At 58.5% G+C, this 27432-nt stretch overlaps 3 protein-coding genes across 4 annotated transcripts; 2 read left to right on the top strand and 1 right to left on the bottom strand.

Annotated features, from left to right (window-relative positions):
- Positions 1 to 901: 901 nt before the first annotated feature.
- ADAMTS4 (ADAM metallopeptidase with thrombospondin type 1 motif 4) lies at positions 902 to 10457 on the bottom strand. Of its 2 annotated transcripts, none has more exons than XM_059145066.1 (9): positions 8545 to 10457; positions 7105 to 7428; positions 6746 to 6878; positions 6023 to 6193; positions 5010 to 5296; positions 4718 to 4904; positions 4286 to 4461; positions 3161 to 3338; positions 902 to 2526 (listed from the first exon to the last, which is right to left on the bottom strand). In XM_059145066.1, the coding sequence occupies exons 1-9, from the start codon at positions 9178 to 9180 to the stop codon at positions 1892 to 1894; spliced, it is 2727 nt and encodes a 908-aa protein (XP_059001049.1). In that variant the 5' UTR covers positions 9181 to 10457; the 3' UTR covers positions 902 to 1891. The 2 variants fall into 2 exon arrangements, with proteins under 2 accessions (XP_059001049.1, XP_059001048.1); XM_059145065.1 differs by having other exon boundaries at positions 907 to 2689; positions 3163 to 3338; positions 8545 to 10446.
- Positions 10458 to 12852: 2395 nt separating this feature from the next.
- Positions 12853 to 22955, top strand: NDUFS2 (NADH:ubiquinone oxidoreductase core subunit S2). The gene is made up of 14 exons (XM_059145068.1): positions 12853 to 12986; positions 13794 to 13900; positions 16684 to 16874; positions 18527 to 18647; positions 18810 to 18922; positions 19914 to 19988; positions 20144 to 20221; positions 20370 to 20455; positions 20647 to 20766; positions 21623 to 21752; positions 22005 to 22100; positions 22262 to 22345; positions 22462 to 22519; positions 22708 to 22955. The coding sequence occupies exons 1-14, from the start codon at positions 12892 to 12894 to the stop codon at positions 22743 to 22745; spliced, it is 1392 nt and encodes a 463-aa protein (XP_059001051.1). The 5' UTR covers positions 12853 to 12891; the 3' UTR covers positions 22746 to 22955.
- A 534-nt stretch (positions 22956 to 23489) lies between these two features.
- FCER1G (Fc epsilon receptor Ig) lies at positions 23490 to 26704 on the top strand. The gene is made up of 5 exons (XM_059145078.1): positions 23490 to 23649; positions 25580 to 25671; positions 25802 to 25837; positions 26178 to 26198; positions 26355 to 26704. The coding sequence occupies exons 1-5, from the start codon at positions 23601 to 23603 to the stop codon at positions 26415 to 26417; spliced, it is 261 nt and encodes an 86-aa protein (XP_059001061.1). The 5' UTR covers positions 23490 to 23600; the 3' UTR covers positions 26418 to 26704.
- Positions 26705 to 27432: the final 728 nt, after the last annotated feature.

Here is a 27432-nt window from a genome sequence, read left to right as displayed (position 1 = left end):
GGCACAGAGCTCGGCTTATTGCCTGCCCCGTGAGCTCATAGTCCTTTGACCTGCAAAACACGCTCTTGGCCCAGCTTTGCTAACTAGATGAAGCAGCGGAAGAGCACTCTGACCTTGGCTCCGACTTCCAGTTACACCTCCTTCTGACCTTGGCTCCGACTCCCAGTTACACCTCCTCCAGGCTGGCGGTAGGAGGACAGGAGGGAAAGACAGGCACCAAGCAGCAGGAAGGCCCTGTTCTTGCGGCTGCAGCCAAGGGAGGAGGCACCCAGCAGGCGACGGTAAGTGTGAGGCACCGCCTGGCACAGCCCTCGGGGAGCAAAGTCCAGCCCCAGGGCACACAACCGCAACCTCCACGGCCTGCCTCGAGCCTCTGCCCCAGCTCCACAACCCAAGAATGTCTGGAGGAGCTACGGCCTCCACGTGCGGTGCCTCGAGCTCCCCAGTCTCCCCTCTTGCACCCACCCCAATGTCGTCTTTACCCACGGTTCCTCCCTCACCTCCCCATCCAGGCCCTTCTCCAACCCCCACAGTGCCCCCCAACTGACTGCTGTTGTCCCGGGGTCCACCCGCCTCCCTTTCCCAACCCCGTGGCCTTCACGAGCCACGCAGGATGGCCAACGGACGTCGCCTGCTCAGAAAGAAAGGCTGAGCTCTGTCACGTGTCCCGTCCTCCAGTCAAGTGTGCCACCTCCCGTGAACGCCCAGCTCCCCGCCACCAGAGATGCGCCCCTGAGTCGTTTTCGTGACCCGTTGGACGACCCCCGCCCCCGCCCACCTGGGTCCTGCTCTTCTATATTAAATCCCGCTCTAACCTCACAGCTGCAGAGAAGCGAGCTGTGTTGACACTGGTGGATTCCGGGTGCCCGTCCCAATCACTCAGTAGTCATAAGGGTAACCTCTCACGTGGTTCAGCCTTTACTATTTTGAAAATACTGTATCATTTGTTCCCAGAACAAACTGGTGGGGACAGGCATCAGTAGCCCCTTACACATACGAGCCCCCCACAGCTCAGCATCAGTGACTCCCCCAACACCATGGCCAGTCAGACACTGAGCCCCAGCTCAGACTCAGACTCACGGGCTCCCTTGTCCAGCACTCCCCCTCCGAGGATGATGACGGCCTCAGGGTCCCCCCAAGAGCTTTCATTACTAAGTGTCCGGTGGCTTGGACAGAGCCAGTCCTGTTTTCTTTGTGCCTCCTTGTTCTGGTCAGCTGTGCTTAGAGCCAAGGGTCTATGACATTCTGTTGGTGGGAAGTCTCCGGTGATCAGGGACGCGACTGTCCTGTCTCCGATCCTTCCTGAGAATCCAGGACAGCAGTCTGCCAACCAGAGAAATTTGGCCTGGGGGCGAGGGCAGGTATGACTGGCAAGAGCTTTTCACCTTTGGGGCGCGGCAAACCCCACAGGCAGCAACGTGGGCCCCGCGCTAACCAAGGGCGGCCGCCCCGCATTGGGCACTGACCCAGGGCCCGGCATCATGCAGTTCTTTAATGACATCTTTATTGACATTATTCAGGCCTCACAACACATTTCCACGGGAGGTATTGTTATTGGCAAACGAGGAAACTAATGTTCAGAGACGGAGAGCCACGGTGCAATCCACCTCTGTCCGAGTCCAAAAGGAGCACATAAATAGCAGAAGTCAATAGACATTTTAAAAATATGATAATCCCTTACTCCCTGAAGGTCTATCATACCCTTGACTCTTCCTTTCCCAGAAAGCAGAATTCAGGGAGAGGAAAGCAAGGGCGGGATGTACTTCATACCTGAACCCACCCCCCCACACGCGCGCGCGCACACACAGATCAGTCCTGCCTATGGCCACCACCCTGGATTTCCTAGCCAGGGTGTGGGCTGTGAGGGGTGGAGGTCGTTTTTCCCAGGACCCTAGTCCTCATCCCCTTCCCTGCTGCTAAATAAAAGTGAATAAATACTAAATAAATACAACGGCTCCCCGGCCCCCGGCCCCACTGGCTTCCCCCTCCCTCCCGTGACCAGCAGGGCAGAGAGGGCAGTGTAGATGTGGACAGTGTCCCAGCCCCTTCCATCCACCACCCGTCCCTGCCGTCCAGGGCAGGAAATCAGGGCAGGGCCAGCCTGCGCGTCGGGGGCGGGGAGGAGCGCGGGCCCCATGCTCTCCGCCCCTCCCCGCGGTGTCTGCGTGTCCGCGGGTCCGCGGGAGGCAGCCGCGGAGGCCCCATCTTTCTGCCAACCAGTCCGAGGCCCCGGTGCCCAGCAAGGCAGCGGGGAGGATGAGGTTATTTCCTGCCCGCCCAGGGGCGCCGCCGGAGGATCTCCAGAATTTGAGCCTTGCGGTGCAGCCAGTCCTGCGGAGGGGGGCGCGGTGTGGACGGCGCTGGCCGGGGCACGAAGAAGCTGTAGCGCAGGCGAGCGTTCTGGGGGTTGCCGGCCACCAGGACCTGCAGCGTGAGCGGCTGGGCCAGCGGCCCATGGCCGGCCAGCGTCTCCGAGGCTGCCGTGGCGCCGCTGTAGCGGAGGCTGACGCCCCCGGGCAGGACCACGTCCGTGGGCGAGGGCATTAGCGTGTACTCTCCGTTGAGGGCGTAGGAGCCATCTGGAAGCTTCAGGGCCAGATAGAGACTGCGGACCCCAGGGGACCCCTGCTGCCGGACCAGGATATGTGTGGCCCCCGCAGGGATAGTGACCACGTTGTTGTATCCATACCTGAGCGGAAAGAGAAGGGGGGGGTGGGCTTGCTCAGCATCTTCCCGAATCTCCTCAGCCTTTCTGAGCCGCTTGTCCGATTGTGTGTGAGTCTGTGTGTGCAGAGGCGGTCTCCCCAAACCTACATGAGGGATGCGGCCTGGATCTGAGCTCCTTGCCAATGCGCCCTCCTCCCTCTCGCGTCGAGACCCCTGACTGAGGTGCCCTTCTGAGCCCACCTCTTCCCAGCGGTCCAGTTCCCACTCTCCCTCCAGGAGCAAGTCACCCCCCTCCCCAGGAATCACTCCCTCAGGCCCACCAGGGCCCTCGCAGCAGCCCCAAGCTGCCTGTTGAACACATGGGACACTGTGCTCGAACTCCTTACTCATCCGTCTCCCTCACTGGACTGTCAGCTCTCTGAGAAGGCAGACAATGTCAAGTTCACCTCTGTACCCCAAAAGGACCAGGAAGGAGGAAATCAATAGTGAATGAACCTGAATTTTCTGAAGGAGCCAGACTGTTTACTGCAGCTGGAACCATCCCCACCGCACACCATGCACTTGTCAAACTTCTTTTTGGAGCCAATGACACGGTCACAGCCTGCATGGATACAGCGGCCCTGGACACAGACCGACGAGCTGTCCGGGGAACAGGGAGTCCCATCTACCACCTGCCAAGAGAAGGAGCGATGCAAAGGGTTCTTCCTTAGTCAGGAGGGGTTCGTGAGCCAGACCAGACCCACATCCCACCCAGGAGGGGACGTCAGAAAGGCTGGGTGGGAGGGAACGAAGATGGGGTGTGGGGGGAGTCCCAGCCCTGTGAAGGGGGACTAATCCTAATGATACTAATTCTAAAAGCCACCATTTCCAGAAGACTCCCTCGTAATCGGGCAGTGCCTTATAAACTAGAATATAGTTTATATTCTAAGTGCCTTATAAACTAGAATATAGATCTCCCACACTGTTGGAGGTTTCTAGACACAGAACACTGGTTTAGAAAGATGAAGAGACTCTCCCAAAGATGAGCCCGCTGGCAAGCAAAGGGGCCACGAGGGAAATGGGCAGGTCTGAGTCTCAGCACCAGCCGGGAACCTTGATGGTAGCGACTCGGGCGGCCGCTAGAGGGCGGCCGACGAGCAAGAATGCTGCCCAGGGGAGAGCCCAAACCTCTTCGAGGGCGCGTTCTTTGGGCTTTCACAAGCCGCCCTCTCCCAGAGAAGGGGTGCAGGGATGCCACAGTCTCCAAGACCCCTGTCCAGTGAGCGTCCGGCCTCCCATGAGCCGGACGAGGCCACCCATGTAAGTGACAGAGGAGGCCCACAGAAAGGGGGTCAAAGACTTGCCCAGAAGGCCACATCTGTTCTCAGGCAATAGAGAGATGGGACCTGGGAGACAGAAGAGAGAGAAAAAGAACCCAAAGGAAAGGGGACGGGCTGGAGCTGCCTGACTGGGAACCGATCCAGAGTCTGGGGCCTGGTTTCTAAATATCTGCGGATGGGAAAGTGTGAGTGGACCCTGGGCGGGCCTGGAACGGCCGCGGGAGGGTCTTGGCCATCAGAGAGCAGGGGGCTTCGGGACAGTGAGCACAGCCGGGGCCCCGGGGGCACCTGGTCCTCACCCGTGGTTCCAACACGTAGTAATAGCCCAGGGCCCGGGCCTGGCAGGTAAGCTTGCACTGGTCCCGGGGGGCTACCCCCGTGTAGCGAGGGACCCAGTCCATGGGCCCCGGGAAGCTCTTGAAGAGGTCAGTGCGGTGGTTGAAAGCGGCACACTGCTCGTCACGGAAGGTCAGTGCTGTAGGGGGTGAAACCGGCAGTCAGGGTCCTCTTTGCTCACGACATTCCCCGTGAGCCCCTCCACCTAAGCCCCTCAGAGCTCTAGACAGCCTGGCACCTCTCTCCCCTGCAGACCGCCAGAGAAGGTTCCCGAAGGATGAAGTTACTCCCCTCAACAGCAGGGACTGTCCCCCCACTCCGCCCCGCTCCAGGGACCATAAGTCCTGCTCTACCAGCATCCCCTCCTAATGGCTTCTGCCCCTCCCGCTCCTCACCTGAGCCCGTTGGGCAGTCCTGGGTGTTGCAGGAACGGAAGCGGGTGCGGCGACCCTCGCAGTACTTGCCGCCATTCCGGGGGACCGGCCGCGTGCAGTCCCGGGACGAGAACTGGACGCCACCACCGCAGCTCCGAGAGCAGTCGCCCCATGACCCCCAGGGGCCCCAGCCACCAGCCTGGGGGATCTGCAGAAGCACAGAATGGAGGGGCGGGATCAATACCCTCTCTCTGGGTCGGGGCCGGCCCCAGTCCTTCAGACCCTCTGCTGCGTCCCTGGCGCGGGATCTCACATTGAAGTCCTGCAGCTGGTCCGCGTGGAGGCAGCGGCCCCCCATGCAGGCCTGCGCCGGCCCGCAGGGGGTGCCGTCAGCCCAGGGTGAGTGCTTGGTCTGGCACATGGCATGGCCGTTGAGATGGCCGGAGCACCAGAGAGCAGCACAGGGCGGTGGCAGCTGGGGACAATGGCGTGAGTCGGGCCCAAAGGTCAGCTGGCACTGGCGATCGGCGTCATAGTCCTTGCCAGGGAAAGTCACAGGCAGATGCAGGGGAGCCGCTGGCTTGTCTAAGAGACAGTGCCCTGGGGAGGAGATGGGGCAGGAAGTTAGCAATGGGTTGAGGGAACATTCTAGACTGCTAGCTGAAAATGGGGACTCCCTGAGGCCTGATGGATCCTAGAATTCAAATCCTTGCACTGGAAAAGGTTGTGAATAGCTGATACAACGTATTGAGTACTTATTACGTAATGAGCGTTAGCTAAATGCCTGACCAGCCTTCCTCATTAACCACGGAGAGCAGCTCCAAGGTGGTGATCGTTTCACGCTGGCTTTACCGACCAGCCACACGAAGCTCACACTCACACATCTACACTTGTCTAGGAACAGAATCAGACTGGGAACCCGAAGCGCTAAGTCTTCCGACCTCTTCTAACCGACCACAGACCTCCTGAGTTGGCTTAGTCTCCGCAGCCCTGCCCAGAAGTGGCCACGCTGCCAGGCTTGCACACCTCCAGCGACGGGCAATTACTCCTTTCCCAGCCAGCTTGTTCTCGTGTGAAAGGTTCTGACCCTTAAAAGGTCAGATCTCATTCTATAGCACCAAAAGTTGCCTCTCTTGGCTGTACTATTTAAGCTAGAGGAAGTGGGAACCACACAAAGACAGAGCATTTCTCACCCCATCCCTCACTGCAGAGGAAACCCACTGGAGGCAGGCAGTCTGGCCCTAGCAGAATGTGGCAGAAGAGAAAACACAGTGCAGGGAGCAGGGACGGGGTGCTGCCCGGGGCGGGGGGCTGCCATCTGCTTACCGTAGCCATTGTCCAGGAAGTCAGTGATGAAGCGGGCACTGCAGGGCGACCAGGGCTCCTCGGGGTCCACGTGGGCCATCACAGGAGCCATGACGTGGCGGGAGGTGCTCCCAGGCCCATTCAGACCGACGCATGGTTTTGAGTTGTCATGGAGCATGTTGAAGACGTGACCTGTGACAGCAGAGGCCTTGCTAGGGTTGTAGGGTCCCATCTCTGTGCCCTCAGGGGGCTCCAAGCCCAGAATAACCTGGGTGCAGCTGTGGATGGTCAGATCTATTCCCTACCCCACCCACACTGCCCCCCATCTCCTTCTGGGGCTCCAGTCTGGAGCTCCCACAGCTGTCTCCCCTTCCCCCAAAAACATATGCAGGGCACCTCCCGACCCTCTTTTCCTTTGTAGCCAGCGTTCCTAACCCCGAACCCAGCCACTCCGTCACTGACCCTCCTCAATAACATCTCTTTCGATAGGGGGCCCTCCCCAGACATGCGGGTGCACACACAGCGCTCACGGTAAGTTTCCGCGCACTATCTCATTCAATCAAAAAAAATCTAAATGTCTACACCCACAGCAGAAAAAGTTAATGGCCATGGAGCTAGGCCTGGGCAGGAGGAAGAATCACTCTGTGACCCCTTCCGCCCTCCAGTGAGCTAACTGTCCCCTTCCCCTGCCCTGACGGCTGTCCCAGGCCGCCCTGTTGCCCCGCAGCCCCACTCCCACGTTACCCAGTTCGTGAGCAGCAGTGAAGGCCGACTGGAGCCCGTCGTCCTCCACGATAGCACAGCTCCGAGCCGGGTCACACACAGTGCCCACGTCAGCCATGCCCAGAGTGTCGCAGGTGGAGACCCCACACAGGTCCTGTGGGGAGGTAGCATAGAAGGTGCATGAGGAACCGAGAACCCCGGTCCGCTGGGACGAGATCTAGCTTCATGGGGGACCTGGGCCCCGAGTAGCCAGCGCCGTTGGGACCCGGATGGCATACGGGCAGTGTGGCCGGGGCCGGGTGCCCCATGGAACCCCTCCAGGGGCACCGTTTCCAGCACAGCGGACACAAGGGGCTTCTTGGAGCGGACTGGGACCTCACCTGCCGGGTGAACAGGATGGCCGTGTCAAAGTGGTCAGGGTCCGAGTCCTCGGGGGTGTTGAGTCCCCGCTGCCAGGCGCAGAAGCTGCGCAGGGTCTGGGCGGCACTGGGTCCCACCTGAGGCCCTTCCTCGCCCGGCCCCAGAATCACGAGCCGCGTCACCACCAAGCTGACTGGGTTGCGGATGCTGGGGTGCTTGAAGGCCTTGGCGGCGGCGGCCATGACCGTCAGCAGGTAACGCTTCAGCCCTGCGCCGTGAAACGCTGCCATCTTGTCGTCCGCCACGACCAGGGTCTCCACAAATCTACTCAGCGAAGCGAAGCGCTAGATGGGGAGAGCGGAGGGGAGCATCCTGAGAGAGCCTCCCAGACCCGCGGCTCCTCTCCCCCGCCCCTGCTTTCTGGGTCTGCAACTCAGCAGAGCCAGCCGGGCCCCACACACCCCCGGGGATTCCTGACGGGTCTTGGTTGGCCCTCCCCACCCCCACCCCAAGTTCCAGGGCTTTTGTGGTAACTCAAAGAAATCAGCTGTTGGTTCCAAGGAGGGGAGGGGAAGGGGGATGCCACGTCCCAGGGCAGGGCCGCATGGGAGCCCCAGAGGTGAAAAGCAGCAGGGACTGCCTCTGGGAGGGGCTCCGGGGTCCCCCAGGCCGGAGTGCTCGGGCCCGCAGGCCTGGAGCTAGAGGGCCGGGCTGCAACGTGTCTGCCCTGTGTGGTTGGAGGAACAATTCAGTCAGCAGCTAGGGCCGGGGCCAGATCTCGGCGTGGCGGGTGTGGAGGGAGAGCGGCTGGTCTGGATTAAAGCGAGAGAGGGAGGGAGGGAGGGAAGAAGGGGGAGGCCGGCAGCGGGAGGGGGGAAGGATGGAGCTCAGCGGCCGCAGCCCTGCAGCCAGTGCGCAGCGTGGGAAGGGGACGGGGCAGGGCGCGCGGGCTGTCTTTCCTCCCCGTCTGCTTTTGCCCTACTTTGCAGTTTGCCAGAACTATTTGGAAGACAGCGCCAGAAGCCAGAGGCCAGTCCCTGGGGCTTCAAACCTCAGTCCTTTAGCCGGCAGTGGGGGCGAAAATCAAATTTGGGGCACGGAAAAGAGTCAAGGCCCAGGGGGCTGTTGGGAGAGCTTTCTGGCAGGAGATGGCTCCAGGAGAGTGCCTTGGCCAAGCAGGGCTGGAGTGGGCAGAGGGGTGCCCCTTCCCAGCAGAGAGTCTCTGACCCACCTCTGGGAGCCCTCCTGGGTGTCAGCAGCCTGGCCAGGAGAAGGGCTGGGGCAGGGAGCATCCAGAGCCTTCCCGAGAGAGGAGGCTAGCGGAGAGAGGAGAGGCAGGCAGAAGGCAGGGAAGGAGCAGCAGGGCCAGCAGTGGAAGTGGGTGGGGAGAGGGTGAATAGGGGTCAGTAGGACAGACATGGCGGGAGTGGCTGCAGGACACAGACTCCACGGCTGCCTACCTTGGCTCTTCGAGGGCTGGGGCTGGGATTCCCGGGAGGAGCCTTGACGTTGCACATGGGGCCCTGGCTGCTAGCAGGACTCTTCCGGCGGAGGATGTGAGCCCCAGGGCCCCCGGCAGAGTTAAGGGTGCCTCCCTCCAGGGGCTGGATGTGGAGTTCGGTCCCCCGATACTGCAGCACCCCTAACAGGGCTCCCCCGTCCCAGTGCAGAGATGCCACCGACTCCGGATCTCCGTTGACAGTGCCGGTGAGGTAGGTGCCTGGCTCGGCCCCTCCCAGCAGCTCCGGTGCTTGGCCCAGGTACTGCACCGTCAGCCCCTCGACCCGCACGCCAGGGTCCTGCTCCAGCTCTAGAAGCAGCGTCTCCCCAAAGGCTGGCAAGCGGTACAGAAGCCTGGCAGGAGCACCCGAACCGGGCAGGACGCTACCATTGAGCTTCTCTGGAAACACGATCTCCTCCTCCCTGGGGAGGGGGCTGGCCGGCCGGGCCGAGGGCAGGAGGGAGGCCAGCAGCAGCAGCAGCAGTTGTCCCACTGGCCGACAGTTGGGCACAGTGGGGAGCATTGGGCGAGTGTGGACCCCCCACAGCCAGCACCGCGCCAAGCTCCTCCTGGGATGCCAGTCTGTCCGGGACATGGCACTGGTGCCGCAGCTGCGAGGGATTGAGGCCGTCTGGGCACCCAGTCCTCCCTGCCCTGGCTTTGGAAAGCTCCTCTCTACAGCCTGGGGGCTTGGACTTGTGCCAGGCTCAGAGGCAGAGTTTTCAGAGGGGCTGGGGACCTTCAGAGGAGATGGCGAAAACTTGGCCCCCAGGCTCAGGAGAGGCGCCGAGTGGCCTGGCTCTTCCAAACTCTCCTCTCCTGGGTCTTTGTCGCTCCCTGCCCCTGTCTTCTGCAGCTTCTCTGGCCTCTCCTTCTGGGCTTCCTCAAACTGTCTGGCTTTGCCTCTGTGCCTGTCCTGTCTCTGGCTCCTTCTGCTGTGCCTTTGTCTCTGTCTCTCTCCTCCTCTCGCGCTCGCCCGTGTCTATGTGTCTGGGGGTCTCCCCGTGGGCTCTTCCCAGCCTCTCTCCGCGCGGGCTCTTTTAAGCGTCCTGAGCTTCTGCGATTGGCTGAGCTATAAGCCATTCAGCCAGGAGCTCTGTTGGTAGGACTCAGATGGGTGTTTCATTGCTTCCCAAAAATCCTAGTTTTTGTTTTCCTTAAAAAAAAAAAAAAAAAAATGGGACTTGCCCAGGGGAGGGGAATCTCTAGCAGCCGGATGGATCCCAGGCACAGGGCCAGCTGATGACGTAGCCTTTCCCCAAACCCCACGGTCGGCTCTCAGCTGTCTCTTTCCCTTTTTGGTGGGACAGAGCCCCAAGAGGGGTAGGAAGTAAGGGAAAAGGGCCTGGTCAACACGCACAGAAAGGCCACGGTCCCGGGAGAATTCTCTCTTCCATTCTCTAACCTGGCATGGCCTCCCTTTTCTCAGGGCTTCCTCGAGCTGCCCTCTGCCCCTAGAGGCTGGTTTCCAGAGCTGAGGCAGCTGAGTGAGCTGCCAGGGAAAGACCGTGGGGAACAGGTAAGGAAGCAGCAAGAGGGCAGAACAAAGGAAGGAGGTGGCTGGACTTGGCTCAGGACGGGACTGAGCACTGAGAGAGAGAAAAGCCTGCAGGGACGTGGGACAGGCGCGGAGACAGTGATCAGCGCGGAGACAGTGATCAGGGACTTTACTGCCGAAAGGTAGGACGGGTCTGCTTAGAATGGGCACACGAGCTGGCAGAGCGGAAGGCAGGAGGGGTTAATGACTTTTCCTTTTATAGAAGGAGGATCCAGGGTAGCACCTCCCCTCCTTTCACACTCCTCTCCTTCAAGCTCCCTGCTCCTGAGTTACCACGACCCACCCCCTCCAAAGCCCAGAACAGCCAATCCGACTCCATTCCCCCCAGGGCTCCCCCTCCCCACTTCCTGACTCCCCATTTCCCTGGCCCAGCTCCCAGTAGCTTCCCCCAGGCTCTTGGCCCTGTTCCTACCCACTCCCAACTGCCCTAAATCCTCCCCCAACCTCAAGTCAGCTAGCCCCCAGCACAGAAAGACTTGTTCTCTTAGGAACCCCGCTGCAAGGAAAGTCAGTCCATCCTAGGGAATCCCCACCTGGCTCCCTCCTTTGGCCCCACCTTGCCCTGAGAACACAGTCGTTCCTGGAATATCTAGTGATTTTTTATTTCTCATTCCCCACGGGACGCGGCGAAGGTGGAGGCTGCCCTGTGTATTCAGGGAAATCAGAGTCCTGAAAAATGGGAACCCAGTGCCCGAGGTGGGGAGAGTGTCTAGGAAGGCAGAGACAGTGGTGGGAGAAGGAAGCCAGAGGATTCCCTTGGTTGGGTTCTGGATGGGAGAGAACTCAGCAGAGAGGTCTTGGGGGTAGACGCTCGAGATAAAGAAGTTAAGGGTACAGAAGTAGAGGCAATTTCTGCCCACTCCATGCCACGGCCACTCCTTTCCCCAGGATATCCCCAGGAAAGAGAATGCAGTCAGCGGTTCCTTTCCTTTCCCAGAGGCACATCACCTGCCCCTACCCCCATGCCTCTACCCATTCTCTGCCTTGTCACCTCCTGTCTCCCAGATCATATCCGCCGGAATGCTTCCTTTCCCCCTCCCTTCCTGCTCAGGTCGTGACTACCTGCCCCCGATGCCCACCACTTCCTGAACTGCCCACCATGGCCAGACCACCTCTTGACCCACCATGTGCCCTGACTCTGGTCCTAACCCTGGAGGGGGCTGGGGCTGCGGGAGTCAGACAAAGGACAGGAGACCAGGAGGGGCAGGGCCAAGAGGAGCTATCACCAGAGGACTCTCACTGCCCCTTTCCAACCCCCCATCTGAGATGAGGACAAAGCGGGTGACTAAGCAGTGAAAGACAAAGGGCCTTAGAGTCACAGCAGCAGTGTGTGGGGGTGTCGGCCACAGGGAGAAGGCACAAAAGATGCAGTGTCCTAGGTAGCCTCCCAGGAGCCCTCACCCCAGTATCCCAGCTCAAGTTGCCTCCAGGGCCAAGCAGCTCAGGCTCTATCCTGACTTCTCCGAGGCTGCATTAGGGCAAATAAATGCAGTTCCCTCACCTCCAGCATCGCCCTGCCCCCTCATCCCGTTCACTGCTTCACTGCGTTCCAGCTACAAAGGGAGAGCAGGCTCAGGGAAAGGGTGGGGGGAGTGAGGGAGACAGGGAGGCAGAGCCTCTGCCTGGCTGTGGGGGCTGCCCAGTCCATCCCGGGTCCCAGTCGGTTCCCACAGCCAGGGATGTGGCCCCACCCTTTGGGACGGTTCCCATTAGGTCAACTCCCAGGCTCGAAGTCTGGCTTTCCCCTCTTTCTTCACAACTAAGAATTCCCTGTCTCTGCCACTCTCCTGGTCTGTCTGCCCCACCCTGCAGCACTGCTGGTGGGCTGTCTCAGGGACCCCGTTGGTGGTGGTGGTGGTGGTGGGGGGGGGGATCTGGGGACCGGCCTCTTTCTAGGCTCAGAGTGGGAGGCCTGTGCAAACTCAACGGGTGGCCCAGCTGGAGCTGGGCTGGAAGGCGCAGGGAGCGAGCTGGAACTAGCCTCCAAAGCTGCAAAACTCGAGGTCTCTTCCATGCAGAATTGGGATCAGATTCCTGGAGGCACGGCGTTCCCATGCGATGCCACTGGCCAGGGTCAGAAAGACAGGAGGGAAAAGAGGACTTGACCCAGGCCGGAAGTAGGGAATGAAACATCTCTAAGGGCGCTTCTGTAGCTTCTGGAAACCTGGCAGACATCAGGGTCACCCAGAGGGGACCTCCTCTCCCCAGCTGGGCTGAGGCGGCTGCTCCGCACCCAGCAGCCCGCTCCAATGCTGGTGGCCTTGGCGTGCTCCTCTTTCGTTTTGGTTTGGCGGGCGCTCTCAGACCCGCCCCGCCGCGCTCGGGTCCCCGTTCGCGAGCCCGTTCGGGCCATCTGGAAATGAGCTGGCTCTGTCCGCTCCCAATCTTTTGGCAAAGCCTGGGGCTGGCTGTCCCGGGAGGGCCGGGCTCCGACGCCGCCACCCGGAGCGCGGCTCGGGCAGGGGGCGGGGAGCCGAGCGCCGGGCCCCCGCGGGAGCCGCGACTTGCTCCGGCTCCCGCCTCGGCGAGTCCGCCTCGAGCGGCGAGCACCGTGCGCGGCCGCCGCTCCGAGAGCGAGAGCGAGAGCGGAGCCTCGGCGCGGACGCCGGACGCTGTCGGCTCGTGGCGGCCGCGGCCCCGCCAGCTGCCAGGACGGCGGCCCCGTGCGCCCATCCGCGGGAAGCCGCCAGGGGGCGCGCGGGAGGCACTTCCGCCCGTTCTCCTTCCCGCAGTCCGCGGCGGGGCAAGATGGCGGCGCTGAGGGCTCTGCGCAGCCTCCGGGGCGTCGCGGCCCAGGCGCTGCGGCCCGGAGCCGGGGGCCGGCTGCCGCTGCAGCCCAGCAGGTGAGACTCCCGGCGGCCCTCGACGCGTAGCCCCCGACGCCAGGATTTCTGGGGTCCGGCGCCTCCGCGGGCCTTGTGACCCCCCTAGGAAAGAATGACCCAGGCCTGTGACCCCTCGCCCACGCCTGCTGTCCGGGGCTCCAGCATGCAGTGGCGTCCGCTCCGGCCGAGGGAGGGAAGAGGGGTGAAATCAGCTGGCGGGGGGGGGGGGTCCTGCTCCCGAACGTTAGTGATAGTGTCACCTTCCCCTTGTGCCCTGCTGCTCCCGAATGTCGTCATGAGTGGCGTGTAGCTGGTGAAGTCTCCTTAAACGAGAAGAGGGAAGCACTCCTGGAGTTCAAGGAGGAACACAAACGCAGATACCTTCCCCACGTGCCCCCCCCCCCCCAACGCTGGTCCCCAGAACGACACTCAGGTCTCACCCGGGCTGAGCCAAGGAGTCATGCCCCTCCCCCCGCCCCTGCACCGGCACCGCACACCTCTTCGTCTTGGGTTGCCCTTGAATACACACCTTGCTTGCATTTATAATGCCCCCGGTGGAAATAAGAATGCGGTGAGAAGTTGAAGGAGCTGGGACCCCCAGCCTTGCATGCGTGGGGGTGATGGGTGTAGGGATCCCAATAAGTTGTTAGTAGGAATGGAGATTCTGGAGTTCCAGCTTGTTCTGCTAAAGCTACACTGTGTGCCAGTGACTTGGCATTGGGGCATCCGGGGGACCCTTCCCTGGGTCCACCAGAGAGTGAACGGGAACACAGAAACCAACCACCGTTGAGGCCCTGTGTCTAGGATCTGTCTTTAACTCCACAGAGGTGCTCGGCAGTGGCAGCCAGATGTGGAGTGGGCAGAGCAGTTTGGGGGAGCTGTCATGTACCCCACCAAAGAAACCGCCCACTGGAAGCCTCCACCTTGGAATGGTGAGTTCCCAGAGCCCCTGCCCCGACTCCCACCCAGCCTTGCCCTAAGCTGATTTCTGAGTGCTCTTGAACTCGATGGCAAGGCCAGTTTGGGCCCTCGTCCTTTTTGCTTCTTCCACCAGCACTTCAACACACAGTAACACCGATAATAGGGCAGGTGTTTGTCAGTAGAGAAGGAAAAGAAGAACGTTCCAGGAGAAAAAGAGTAGGTCCTCGTCAGCTTTTGGAGGTCCCTACCAGACTGATATTTTTAGCTTCAGCTTTTTCCAGAGGTTCAGTATATTTCCATCTTCCTTTGGTAGAAAACGTGTTTTTTCCCAGTGGTACCCAAATGCAATCTTCCAGACTACGAAGTATTTTTCCCCATCAAAAGTAGTTCTTCCTTGTGACTTTTTGATTTTGATCAGTGGTACCCACATTTTCCTTAATTTCTCAGGAATGAAACATTTTATTTAGTTACCTTTGGCTCTTTTTTTCTCTCTTGTCCTCCTTAAGTCCAAGAAGTCACCAAACCATGCAGATTCTTTTATAATGTTCCACATCGGACCATCTTGTCCTTTCTTGGTCAGATCTGTTTTGTACTAGACCTTAGTTAGTTACTCAGGCGTCTCCTCACTGGGTTCCTGCCCCTGATCTGGTCCCCCGCCAGCTTTGCAGCACAGTGTAATCACCCCCATCTTCCCCAAACACCATTTTACCATGGCCTTCATTCTCTTGCTCAGAAACCTTCAGAAGAGTTTCCATTACTTTTCAAAAATCTAATAGTAACAGTGGCCGGGTGTTTAACCACGTATCAGGCGTTTGATAGGCATTATTTCACCTAGTTCTCTCAACAACTCCGTGAGAGTGAGACTAGTGTTATGCTACTCTTGAGAAAATCGTGGTGCAGGGAGATCAAAACTTGATCAAGAACACATACATGGCGGGACGCCTGGGTGGCTCAGTTGGTTAAGCAGCTGCCTTCGGCTCAGGTCATGATCCCAGTGTCCTGGGATCGAGTCCCACATCGGGCTCCTTGCTCCGCAGGGAGCCTGCTTCTCCCTCTGACTCTGCCTGTGCTCACTCTCGCTCGCTCTCTCTCTGACAAATAAATAAAGAAAATCTTTAAAAAAAAAAAAAAAAAGAACACATACATGGCTTTGTACTTGGGTCCGTCTGACTCCACTTCACTCCCTGGTGAAGAATTTTGGTTGAAAAGTTAAACTCTGGTATCAGTTCTCTGCTCTCCCGTTTACCGGCGAATGAAGTGCCTGTTTCGTAGCATCACTGTAAGGGTTAAATGGGATCATAACCATCAGAACCAGTTAGTGTAGTGACCGGCCCATGGGAAGTCTGCTGTACGTGTGGTTATTGATACCGATAATTGAAACACTGGCCCCTCCTGTCTGCCCACACTCATCTTCTGCTGATTGGCACAGAAGGAGTTCCGCAGAGATGTCCCTGTTCCCCAGGTTTGACCTTTGTTGATTGCATAGCGTGGGAAGGCTCTCCTGTCTACCTGTTTGAGTCATTCCCAGGCCCTGTTTTTAAAGAACCTCCTCTCATCCCGCCTCCAAGTCTTCACAGCGTTCCTCTCTTCCTTTAAATTCTTGACAGCTGAGCCACTTATTTGGTAACTTGTACATTTGGCCTCTGTTGCCCGTTCCTCCCACGGACTTATTTCCCAATTCAACTGTATGCTTTTTGAGGGTAAACGTTGCCATTCAGTAGTAGTCAGAATTAAGTGCACATTTCCTGATTGGTTGGGCATTCATCAGATAGATTTGGAGTGGATCGTTAGGGTTAAGAATGTGGACTGTGGAGCTGAACACGTTGAGATCAGTCCTGACTCGGCCACTTGCCTGCTCTCTGAGAAGTCATTTACTCTCTGGCTTCAGTTTCACCAATAAAATGAGGATAATAATAGTACCTACTACTCGTGTGGTTGTTAGGGGAATTAAGTTAATTAAAATCAGTGAAGGGCTTAGAGTAGTGCTTGGGACATAGTAAGGACTATATGAATGTTATTAGTACTGTCATCTTTATTTTCTTTTAAAGACTTATTTATTTGCATGCGTGCACACGTGTGTGGGGGACGGGCAGAGGAAGAAAGAGAATTTTTTTTTTTTTTAAAGATTTTATTTACTTATTGGACAGACAGAGATCACAAGTAGGCAGGCAGGCAGGCAGAGAGAGGAGGAAACAGGCTCCCTGCTGAGCAGAGAGCCTGACGTGAGGCTCGATCCCAGGACCTTGGGATCATGACCCGAGCCGAAGGCAGAGGCTTTAACCCACTGAGCCACCCAGGCACCCCGAGAGACAGAATCCTTACACAGACTCTGCAGAGTGCAGGCCCAACTCAGGGCTTGATCCCAGGACCCTGAGATCATGACCTGAGCCAAAAGCAAGAGTTAGCTGCTTGGGGCGCCTGGGTGGCTCAGTGGGTTAAAGCCTCTGCCTTTGGCTCAGGCTCCTGGGATCGAGCCCCGCATGGGGTTCTTTACTCAGCAGGGAACCTGCTCCCCCCTCTCTTTCTTCCTGCCTCTCTGCCTACTTGTGATCTGTCAAATAAATAAATAAAATCTTAAAAAAAAAAAAAAGAGTTAGCTGCTTAACCAACTGGGGTACCCAGGGGCCCCAGTATTACCGTATTTAAAAAGGTATCTGGGAGACACGGAAAGAGGAAGATTCATGCGTGGTCCCTCTTGTCAGGAAATTTAGATCTTCCTCCCCTTTTTCCTGCTGTCTCTTGGGGGCTCTCTAGGGAATTACCATTTGGCTCTGAACTCTTTCCCACTTCTCAGATGTGGACCCTCCAAAGGACACAATGGTGACAAACCTGACCCTGAACTTTGGGCCGCAGCACCCAGCCGCCCACGGAGTCCTGCGGCTCGTGATGGAGCTGAGCGGGGAGATGGTGCGGAAGTGCGACCCCCACATCGGCCTGCTGCACCGAGGCACCGAGAAGCTCATTGAATACAAGACCTATCTGCAGGTGTGGGGGTGCGCGCGGGCCTGCTGACGGGCCCTGGGGATGCCTGGCGCTTTGCCAGTTCGTTGCCCCCAAAGCCCCAGGGGCGGAGGGCGTTGAGGACATGAGGACGGTCTTGGTTGGGAGATGGGGATGTGCCAAGGGCGTGTGACCACAGTTCATCAGTCCATCCAGATGTTGTTTTTTTTTTTTTTTTTTTTAAGATTTTATTTATTTATTTGACAGAGATCACAAGTAGGCAGAGAGGCAGGCAGAGAGAGAGGAGGAAGCAGGCTCCCTGCTGAGCAGAGAGCCCGATGCGGGACTCGATCCCAGGACCCTGAGATCATGACCCGAGCAGAAGGCAGCGGCTCAACCCACCAAGCCACCCAGGCGCCCATCCAGATGTAGTTTACCCAGCAGGAGTGTTTGGCAGCTGGAACACCCACAGCTTTGCTCCAGATGGCTTTTGGCTGGCCCCTTTACCCTTTCTGTGGTGCCTCAGTTTCCCTGCTCTTACATCGAGCTAGTACGTCAAAGCCGGTGTCCCCAGGGACAGGGGAAGTGGCAAGAGACGTCAGCTCCTTAGGAGTAACAGCCGATTCTTGTATCTTCCGGCTGTCCCTGGTCTGTTTTCCAAACACTCCGTGAGTCACAGTGACCGGGAGGGAGTTTGTGGCAGCGTGCCGTTTTGAGGAGAGCTCTGTGACCCGAGTGGTGAGGGTCAGATGGGAAGGAATTGGAGCAGGGACAGGCATCTGAAGTTTTTTCTTACTGTCACGAAGAAAGGTCTTGCTCACAGAGGGTGACGAGGGTAGGGTAGACGCGGCTGACGCGGACGTGATGGCCGCAGAGAGTCCAGGCAGGACTGGTGTCTGGTCCCGGAGTATGGAGCCGCAGGCTGCGGCGTTAACCCATGTCACAGTGACATCAGGGCAAGAACTGGCTGTCCCAAAGACGGGAGACCCAGCCCCGCCTCCTTCCTGGAAGCTGAAGCCTGTTGGGCAGGCGGCTTGAGTAGCTTTCTTGGCATTCTGAGAAAGCACCATTTTCTCCCTGACCAGAAGCCAATGCAGCCCTTCTCGGGGCTCTGTCTTCCGTCAGTCCCTCGCTCCCACCCGGTTACTGCTCAGACTGGTCACCTCTCTCCCTCACTGCGTCACAGGGGCCGTCTCGTGTGAGACGGACGCGGCCGAGGTGCTCCGGAGCAGCTCCCGCCGGCCCGCAAGGGCGGGTGTGGGGATTTGTGACAGCCGTGATCACAAGTTGTAAATTATATGAGCTCACTATTTAATAAATTCTGTCAAGGGCCGAGGTAGGAAGTCCTCAGAGCTTATCCCTTTCTTACTTCCATTTGCTGTGCTCTGGGTCCGCTTCGCAGAAGTACCGTCCGGTGCCGTGTTCAGTTCGCGGCTGAAAGCGGGCCCCGCCGCGTGGATCTTCCCCGTGGAAACCGGCACACGCGGCACATCACGGTTCCCTCCCGCCCCTTCAGAGAGCTCGTTTGTAAACACTCCCCGCGTGTACAGCTGGCCGGAGCATGCTGCCTGCTTCGCTCCGGGGCCTGGAAGGCCTTAGGCAGCACGGACTCCGGAGCCAGCGGACAGCAGTGCGCTCGCAGGCTGCTGGGGGCTCCTGGCCCCACACGGGTGACCCCGGTTCTTGCCTCTTCCCAGGCCCTTCCGTACTTTGACCGGCTGGACTATGTGTCCATGATGTGCAACGAGCAGGCCTACTCACTGGCCGTGGAGAAGCTGCTCAACATCCAGCCTCCGCCCCGGGCGCAGTGGATCCGAGGTAAAGCCGCAGCCCTGCCCGTGGCCCTCCCCGGCCATTGCCTGGCTTGGGAGCATCAACCCCAAGCTTAGTACGCAGACCCCAGACGCTGCGCACAACCGTGTCGGCGTCGTTCCTCGGCTTCTATATCCTTCTCTCCTTGTGGTCCCTCCCTGTGCGCAGTGCTGTTTGGAGAAATCACGCGGCTTTTGAACCACATTATGGCTGTGACAACCCATGCTCTGGACATTGGGGCCATGACCCCTTTCTTCTGGATGTTTGAAGAGAGGGAGAAGGTAAGAGAAGGAGAGGATAGGCATGGGGGTACAAGAAATGGAGAAGGTTCTTGAAGGAGACAAAATTAAAAGGAGAGAGAACATAGAATAGTGAGAGGAAGGAGGTCTTCTTAACTTGGGTTGTGGTTCTTTCTTTCTTTCTTTTTTTTAAGCAGGCTCCTAGCTGAGCAGAGAGCCTTATTCCGGGCTCGATCCCAATACCCTGGGACCATGACCTGAGCTGAAGGCAGAGGCCTTAACCCACTGAGCCACCCAGGCACCCCTCTTTTTTTTTTAATTTTTATTGTTTTAAGATTTTTATTTATTGGAGCTCCTGGGCAGCTCAGTAGGTTAAGCCTCTACCTTTGACTCAGGTTATGGTCCCAGGCTCCTGGGATTGAGCCCCTCGTCGGGCTCTCTGCTCAGTGGGGAGCCTGCTTTCCCCTCTTTCTCTGTCTGCCTCTCTGTCTACTTGTGATCTCTCTCTCTGTCAAATAAATAAAATCGTTTTGTTTTTTTTTTTAAGATTTTGTTTATTTATTTGAACAGAGAGTGAGATCACAAGTAGGTAGAGAGGCAGGCAGAGGCAGAGGGGGAGGCAGGCTCCCTGCTGAGCAGAGAGCCCAATGTGGGGCTTGATCCCAGGACCATGAGACCGTGACCCGAGCCAAAGGCAGAAGCTTAACCTACTGAGCCACTCGGGCACTCCTAAATAAATAAAATCTTAAAAAAAAAGATTTTATTTGTTTGTCAGAGAGCACAAGTAGGGGAAGCGACAGGCAGAGGAAGCGGAGCTTAATCCCTGAACCCTGAGATCATGACCTGAGCTGAAGGCAGATGTGCAATTGACTGAGCCACCCAGGGGCCCCAAACTGGGGTTCTGTTCTTAAGGAACCCAGTGTTGTGAGGGCTTGGGTGGGCACCAGAAGGCAGGGGGCAGGGGGGTGGACCAGCACATTGTTGGACTTGGGGCCCAGGACTTTGTCACTAATTCCCAGTGTGTCCTATCAAGATGTTTGAATTCTACGAGCGCGTGTCTGGGGCCCGGATGCATGCCGCCTACGTCCGCCCAGGAGGCGTGCACCAGGTGAGCCTGAGCCCCTGCCTTCCCTAACCTCCAGCCAGCGCCTATATCCCCTGTGGCCACTGGAGGGCAGCGCGGGCTGATGGAACCGCTGACCCTGTACGTTGGGCGCGCAGAGGCCGAGTCCCGCTCACTACTCTTCTCCATTTGGCTCTTAGGACCTACCCCTTGGGCTTCTGGATGACATTTATGAGTTTTCTAAGAATTTCTCTCTTCGGGTTGATGAGTTGGAAGAGGTAAGATAGGAGCCAGGAGCTGGAGGGGAAAATCCCTCTTTTCCCCTCAAGAAAGGTTCATGGGGTTTTAGTCCTGGTTGTAAAGACGCCAGCGACCTCTGGACGGGTTTGAGGGCGAGCGTTCATGTCCGGTTTCCCCGACCAACAGATGCTGACGAACAACAGGATCTGGCGGAATCGGACAGTGGACATTGGGGTTGTGACTGCCGAAGATGCGCTTAATTATGGGTTTAGGTGAGAGGAATGTGACTTCTGCGCTTGGGGGGGTCCAGCCTGATACCTTGGTTTGGGGAAGGTGTGGCGCCGTCCGTGCCTTGCTCTGAGCCCAGACCCCGCGCCTGGAGGGAAAGGGGAGACTGGGGAAGAGAGAGCGCCTCCTTTCCTGGTTCGAGGAAAGGGACCCTTGTTCCCGTGTCATTCTCCAGCGGAGTGATGCTCCGCGGCTCGGGCATCCAGTGGGACCTGCGGAAGACCCAGCCCTACGATGTTTATGACCAGGTGGACTTCGATGTCCCTATTGGCTCTCGAGGGGACTGCTATGATAGGTAAGGCCAGATCTTCTCCGCTCGTCTTCCAGCTGTTTTCTCCTGTATGGCTTTTTTCTTGGCTACTTTCTGTATTTCTGAATTTTCCAAAAGCTATTGGAGCTGTTGTGTCAAGCTAGGTGATTTTCTAAAGCCATCTTCTTTTACTCTCACTTAGCCTCATCTCTTAGATGGAACTAGTCTGGGCTGCATTTTTGTAGCTGAGAAAGCTGAGGCCTAGATGTTCGAGATCAGCCTGGGGTCTTCCTGTTCGTGGTGGTTGAGACCAGAGTCCTCCCGACCCCGTGCTCTTTCTACTAAGCTCTAAGCTTCACATTCCATTCCTGAATAAGATTGGCTTCTGTTTTCTTTCTTTGTTTTGTTTTTTTTTTTTTTTTAAGATTTTATTTATTTATTTGACAGAGATCACAAGTAGGCAGAGAGGCAGGCAGAGAGAGAGGGGAAGCAGGCTCCCCACTGAGCAGAGAGCCCCATGCGGGGCTCGATCCCAGGACCCTGAGACCATGACCTGAGCTGAAGGCAGAGGTTTAACTCACCGAGCCACCCAGGTGTCCCTTCTGTTTTCTTTTTGAGTCGATTTGACTCTCCCCCGTTCTAGAGTGCAAGAAGTGTCTAAGAGGGGAGGACCGCGGGACATGGGCCGAGAAGATCGGGAGGGCACTTGGGGCAGGAGCCACACCAGAGCCAGAAGACGAGAGGTTTTACCTGGGTGGCCAAGCCGGGCAGAGATGCCGCCCTAGGAGGAAAGAGGGAGGGAGCAAGTCAGCCAGTGCTCTGCGCCGGGGAAGGGGCGCCTTGCCTCCTTCTCTGCCTCACGGCGGCTCCGACAGCCCCTCTCCGGCTCCGACCCCTTCAGGTACCTGTGTCGGGTGGAGGAGATGCGCCAGTCCCTTCGCATCATCTCGCAGTGTCTGAACAAGATGCCTCCCGGAGAGATCAAGGTCGATGACGCCAAAGTTTCTCCGCCTAAGCGAGCAGAGATGAAGGTTGGCTCGGGGGCTGAGAGGAGGGAGAGGGGCCCTCAGCGAGGGGGCAGTGTCCTCCGTTACACCCCGCTTCTCGGTTTTCCTTTTTGAAAGAATTCACTGCGGGAGTCTTCGCCTCTGGAGCTACCTCCGTTCACGGCGTGGGTTTTAGTCTCCCCCCGGGGCGGGGGGGGGGGGGATTTCCCGCGCTGCGGGAGGGGCTGGGAGACACCGGGATCTGGCTCACTGCTGCTCGCTTCCCCCTCTTCCCAGACTTCCATGGAGTCACTGATCCATCACTTCAAGCTGTACACGGAGGGCTACCAAGTCCCCCCGGGGGCCACGTACACTGCCATCGAGGCTCCTAAGGTGAGGAGAGCTGGGGACGGAACGGGCAGCCGGGGCTCTGGGGGCTGGAGACAGGTGAGCCGTCGTCGGCGAGAGGGAGGACCTGCGGGAGAAGAGAGAGGCTTTGTTGGCAGAGAAAAGTCTTCCTGTTAACGGAGGCAGCCGACCTTCTTCTCGGACAGGGAGAGTTTGGGGTGTACCTCGTGTCCGATGGCAGCAGCCGCCCTTACCGGTGCAAGATCAAGGCTCCAGGTTTTGCCCACCTGGTAAGAACCAACCCCAGGGGTTCTCTCTCCACTAAATGAATCAGTCATTAGGGACCTCGGGTGGGATTCTGATGACCTTCTGCTCATCGCACCGGACCCTGTCCCTATCCCTCCAGGCCGGTTTGGACAAGATGTCGAAGGGACACATGCTGGCGGATGTTGTTGCCATCATAGGTACGAGGCCTGTTGTGCGGCCGAGAGGCTGCAGATGAGGGGGTTGGGGGCTCTAACGGGGGCAGAGACTGAACACTTCTGGTCAGAGACAGTGTGCACAGACTCAGATCCTCGGTCTGCCGGGCACAGGAGTGAGTTCTGGATTTTTGGTGATACCACTTTTTTTTCTCCTCCTGCTGATCTCTTAGGTACCCAAGATATTGTGTTTGGAGAAGTGGATCGGTGAGCCGGGGAACAGCGTCCGGGACCCCTGCCTGTCTGCTTCCTCCTCGGAGCCCAGCCGTCCCTGGAAAGGGGCTCTGTGTGTGCGTGTGTGCGTGTGTGTGCGCGCGTGCGCGTGTGTGCGCACACCTGCAGACACTCAGCCGTCAGGCTTTCTGTGCATGTACTAGAAAAGGAGGAATTAGAATAAAGTAGCCGCCTTCTGGCCCCTCTGCCCAAACCTCTGATGTGTCTTTCTCGGGATCTTCCCGTCTTTCGCTTTGTTGGAGAAGTTGAGAACGTGCGTTAACCTACAGCTCTCTATGAGTCTCCTCCGTTCTTGCCAGCTTTTCCTGTTCATCTCCACCCCCTTGTCTGACTCTTGGCCTTCCCACTTCTCCATTCCCCATTTCCTCTTTTCCCCACAGTTCCCCCCGCCCAGATTCGGCCGCCTCCACAAACTGGCAAATGTCTCCCATCAAGACGGGGGCACAGTTCCATGCGGCCGGGGAAAGGCTCTGGTGGGGTCTCAGGGACATTGAAGGGACAGTTCTTCCAGATGTGCCGGACATGGGGTGTCGGCCAGTTTAGATGGCCTTTCTCAGGCAGGGGTGTTCCCCGCCCCCCGCCCCAGCAACCCTTTCCCTGGTGCCTGGGCCTTGGTCACCCAAGGACTGCGGCAGGAGAGCCCAGATCTAACTCCCTTAGTTGGCCCTTCCGGGAGCCGCCTGGGCTCTGGTGCAGGAAGGGGAAGGGGCCAAAGCTGGGGGAAGGCGGGGCAGGAAGGGGGGGAACTCTGTGGTCAGGGAGCCGCTGAGCACAGCTGCGCAGTGCCAGAGCGTTCGATCGCCGGCTCGCGGCCCTTCAGCCCCCGCCCAAGATGGTCCCCGCAGTGGTCTTGCTCCTGCTCCTCCTGGTTGAACAAGCAGGTGAGAGTGTGGGCTGTGGGCCCACGGGCTGGGCCTAGGGTGAGAGCCAAGGGCTTGCGTCTGAGGGCCGAGGCAGGGGAAGACGGGAAAAGGCTGGCAGGTGGGCGCCGGGCTCAGACGGACCCTGAGACCTTGAGGATGGTCCCCTCTGGTCCCTGTCAGGGCACAAGAGTCCTAGTTCCCTGCTTTCACGTCTCCTCACTTTTTCAGGGTTGATCACGGGGAAGGCTTCAGTTGGGCAGGGGAGGTATGACATGAAAAGCCAGCCTGGGGAGAAGCTTCTTTTCCCATGATCAGCGTTTCCTGTGTGGTGCCTTTGGGCTGGCCCGCTGGGAGCTGATCTCAGGCTGGGCGACGAATTCATAAAGCCCCCCTAGGAAAGCGGGAGCCTGTTGTGTCCGGCTTGGCAGTGAGGCAAGGATGGTCAAAGTGGACCTGGTACCTGCTTCCAGGGGCCGCCACCAGCCCAGGCCACTCTGCCAACAGCTGCTGTGAGGGCCGGGGAGGCAGCTTGCAGTGCCCGGTTCTAGAGGCCTGAGCGCCAGCCAAGAAATGGAGGCAGACCCGGGCAGGTCTCAGAGGCTCTGAGGCTCCAGGCACTCGGTTTCTACACTGTTGCTTCTGGCTGCCTGGGGCCTGGCTGTGTGTTTGCATTTTGACGGGGGTTGCAGCTGGGGGCTGGGGAGATGGGGGGTTCGTGAACATCCAGGGAGGTGGGAAATGGAAAGAGACTGGCGGGGGAGTCCGGCAGCCCAGCTGTGAGGTGGAGGGCAGGACTGGCAGGACTGGAGGTGCCAGCCTGCTGCCACCAGGGGAGGAGAAGAGCGGGGGCACCGAGGCAGAAAGGTCCGGACAGAAGCGCCGGAAGCAGAAAACCTGGTTTTGAGCTCCAGCTCTGTCCCTTAGCCTTCTGGCCCTAAAGGAATTACTTAGCTTTTCCGAGCCTGCCGTTCATCCTTGGTAAAATGGTGATAATGATGTTTCCCCCCCACCGACCCGCACCCGGTAGTTTTTCGATTTATGCAATATTGTGGGAAAGAGCGTCGGGACCAGAAGTACCACCCAGCGTCGGCCACGTGCCGGTGAGCCCTTCAGAAAGGGACTCAGGGCAGACTGCAGCTGGGGCTCACACCCTATTTGATTTTTTAAGTTGCATAAAACTTCCTCTCCGGCCCAGAGTGAGTGAGTAACAGGGCAGAGTGCCTGGGGCTGGGATCGGGCTTGTGGTCATCCCCCTCCCCCGACGCCCCGGGGCCCGGGCGTCGGGCAGAGCCTCTCCCCCAGCCGTGCGCCGTCCGGCCGCCGGGATCCGTGAGGCCCAGGGAAGCAGACCCCTGTCCATTTCTGCGCCCACTCTAGCGGGCCAGAGATGCGGACGGAGGCTCAGAGATGACCGATAACCGGGTCCTTGCCTCCCCCCTCCTCGGTTCACATCCTTCCTGTCCAGCCCTCAGCCACAGGTCACAGGACCTAGCAGAGACACTCCTGTGGTTTCTTCAGTGAAATTTGTCGCTGCCTGTCCTTCACCCTACCCCTCTGGGCTGAGGTTTTGCTCTTCGCAGAGTGAACTCAAATGAGTCCCTTGAGGGCTGTGAAGTGCTCACTGGGGCCTGAGGAACCGACAGGGTGGAAAGCAGAGGCCTGGGGGCCCCGGGCGGGGGCGGGGAGGGCTGAGGGGGGCTCCCTCCTCAGCTCTCAGCGCCTGTAGGTTCCATCGCAGCAGGCAGAACACCCCACACTTCCTGTCCCAGCCCTGCCCCAGGGTGAGAGAGAAGGGGGAAAGCCCAGAAAAATAGGATCCAGAGAGGAAGACCCAGTGTGTCTCCTGGGAGATTCCCCGCCAGGCCCGGTCCCACCTGCCGGTTCGGTCCTCCGAGCGCCGGAACCTCCCCGATGCCCCTGACCCTGAGGGCACCCTCTGTCCCCTCAGCCGCCCTGGGAGAGCCTCAGCTCTGCTATATCCTGGATGCCATCCTGTTTTTGTACGGTATCGTCCTCACCCTTCTCTACTGCCGACTTAAGGTAAGGCCGGGGGACGGGGCTGGCTTGGCTTTGAGGTGAGGGAATAACTGGGGATCCCCGTGAAGTTGGGGAGAGATGGGGCTGGGCCTCTACCTTTGCCCTTACCGATGATCTCTCTCCCCTGCTCCAGATCCAGGTGCGGAAGGCAGCCACAGCCAGCCACGAGGTATGGCCCCTTCCACGCCTGGGTGTCACTGCTACAGACTCCCACTGTCCAAGGTCGCCCCCCCGCCCCCTGCGCACCCTGCCACCTAGCCAAGCCCCAAGTAAAATACTCAGCAGGTGATGAGGGAGAGCGGAGAGTGACCCTGAGTATGCGGTGTGTATGCGCATTTGTAGCCCTACGGGCAAACGGGCATTCGTGCCCCAGAGTCCTCACATGAGCGCCCTCTGGCCCCAGTGTCTGGCCAGTCCCAGCCACACACCTCGCTGGGTGGGGAAGAAGAGGCCGAGGAACCCTGAAGGAGGCATGCGTGTCTAATGCCTTGTCCCTTTTGCTTCTGCAGAAATCTGACGGCATTTACACGGTGAGTGAACCTGCCTTCCCCCACCCCAGTCTGGGGAAGTCAACAGGAGAGAGTGGGTTTTCGTGTGATCTTTGAAAGACATAGGGTCTATAGGGGGCCCGACAGGGGGCCTGCAGGGTGCACAAGCCCTGACCATCCTCTGACCTTCACCTCCAGGGCCTGAGCACCCGGAACCAGGAGATGTACGAGACCCTGAAGCATGAGAAACCATCCCAGTAACTTGAGAATAGATGTCCCTGGCCACATCCTTCCCCTCCTCGCTCTCTTCCTAACCCCCATGGTTGACATGACATACGTCCCCCGTTAGTGCCCGCCGACCTTACCTCTGAAATGATGCTACGTCCCCCGTTATTGGACACCGGTGGGTCTTGCTCCCCACCAGACTTCTGCTCAGACGCTAACCATGAACGTGTATATTCTGATCTCACTGCCGTTCCCCACCCCTCTCCTGTCTCCCACTCAACAGTGGAAAGAGAGCATCACCAATAAAGCCGTCAGAACCTGGACTCTATTCGTCTATTTATTGTATCTTTATCACATCATATCTTTATTCAGCCTCTACGAGGCGCTAGGCCGGGGACTGACCACGCCGTTTGGAGTAACGAGCTCCTGACCTCACAGAGCTTACGGTCTGGTAGACTTCAGGGCGAGGCTGCTTGGTCGAGGAGTGAAAGCTGCCTGTGGCTGGGCCAGGGATGACACCGTCGGCCCCGGGTCCAGTGGCATGGAGCTGGAACAGGGGGCGCGTGTCAGGTGTCCAGGCACGTTCAGAAACCGCGGAACCTAAGAAATGACGTCTGCACCCAGCTTGGCTTTCCGTGTGTGGCAACTGGACTGAGGTTGGGCCGTGGAGTAGCCTGGCTGTCCCACCCCAAACAGTGACCAATTCGGACCAGAGGGAGGGTCAGGGAACAGCGTGGGGACAGCGCACAGTAGGCACGCATCTGGACATTAGCGTAGCTGAGAGCAGATGGCGTCTTGAAGCCTTGTGTGATGCTCCTGATGGAAGGTTTTATGGGAACTTGAGTTTTCAGTGGTTTCTGCGGGCAGGAGGAACCTTAGAGGGCCCGATGAGGGCTGGACGTGGGAAAGGCAAAGGGGAACAAAAGGCCTCTGGATGGGAGACGAGCTCCACGTGCCAGGGTGGGCGGCTAAGGAATCGCCCCGGGTCAGGTCCATGCCTGTCCTATTTCCTGCTCGGCCAGGAGCCGGGATTTCCTGTGGTATCTGCATC

The sequence above is a fragment of the Mustela lutreola genome, chromosome 14 (genome assembly GCF_030435805.1).
Source record: "Mustela lutreola isolate mMusLut2 chromosome 14, mMusLut2.pri, whole genome shotgun sequence".
In the NCBI taxonomy this organism is placed as follows: Eukaryota; Metazoa; Chordata; class Mammalia; order Carnivora; family Mustelidae; genus Mustela; species Mustela lutreola.
Note: the sequence above shows the minus strand (reverse complement) of the source record. Positions and strands in the feature narration are given on the sequence as shown.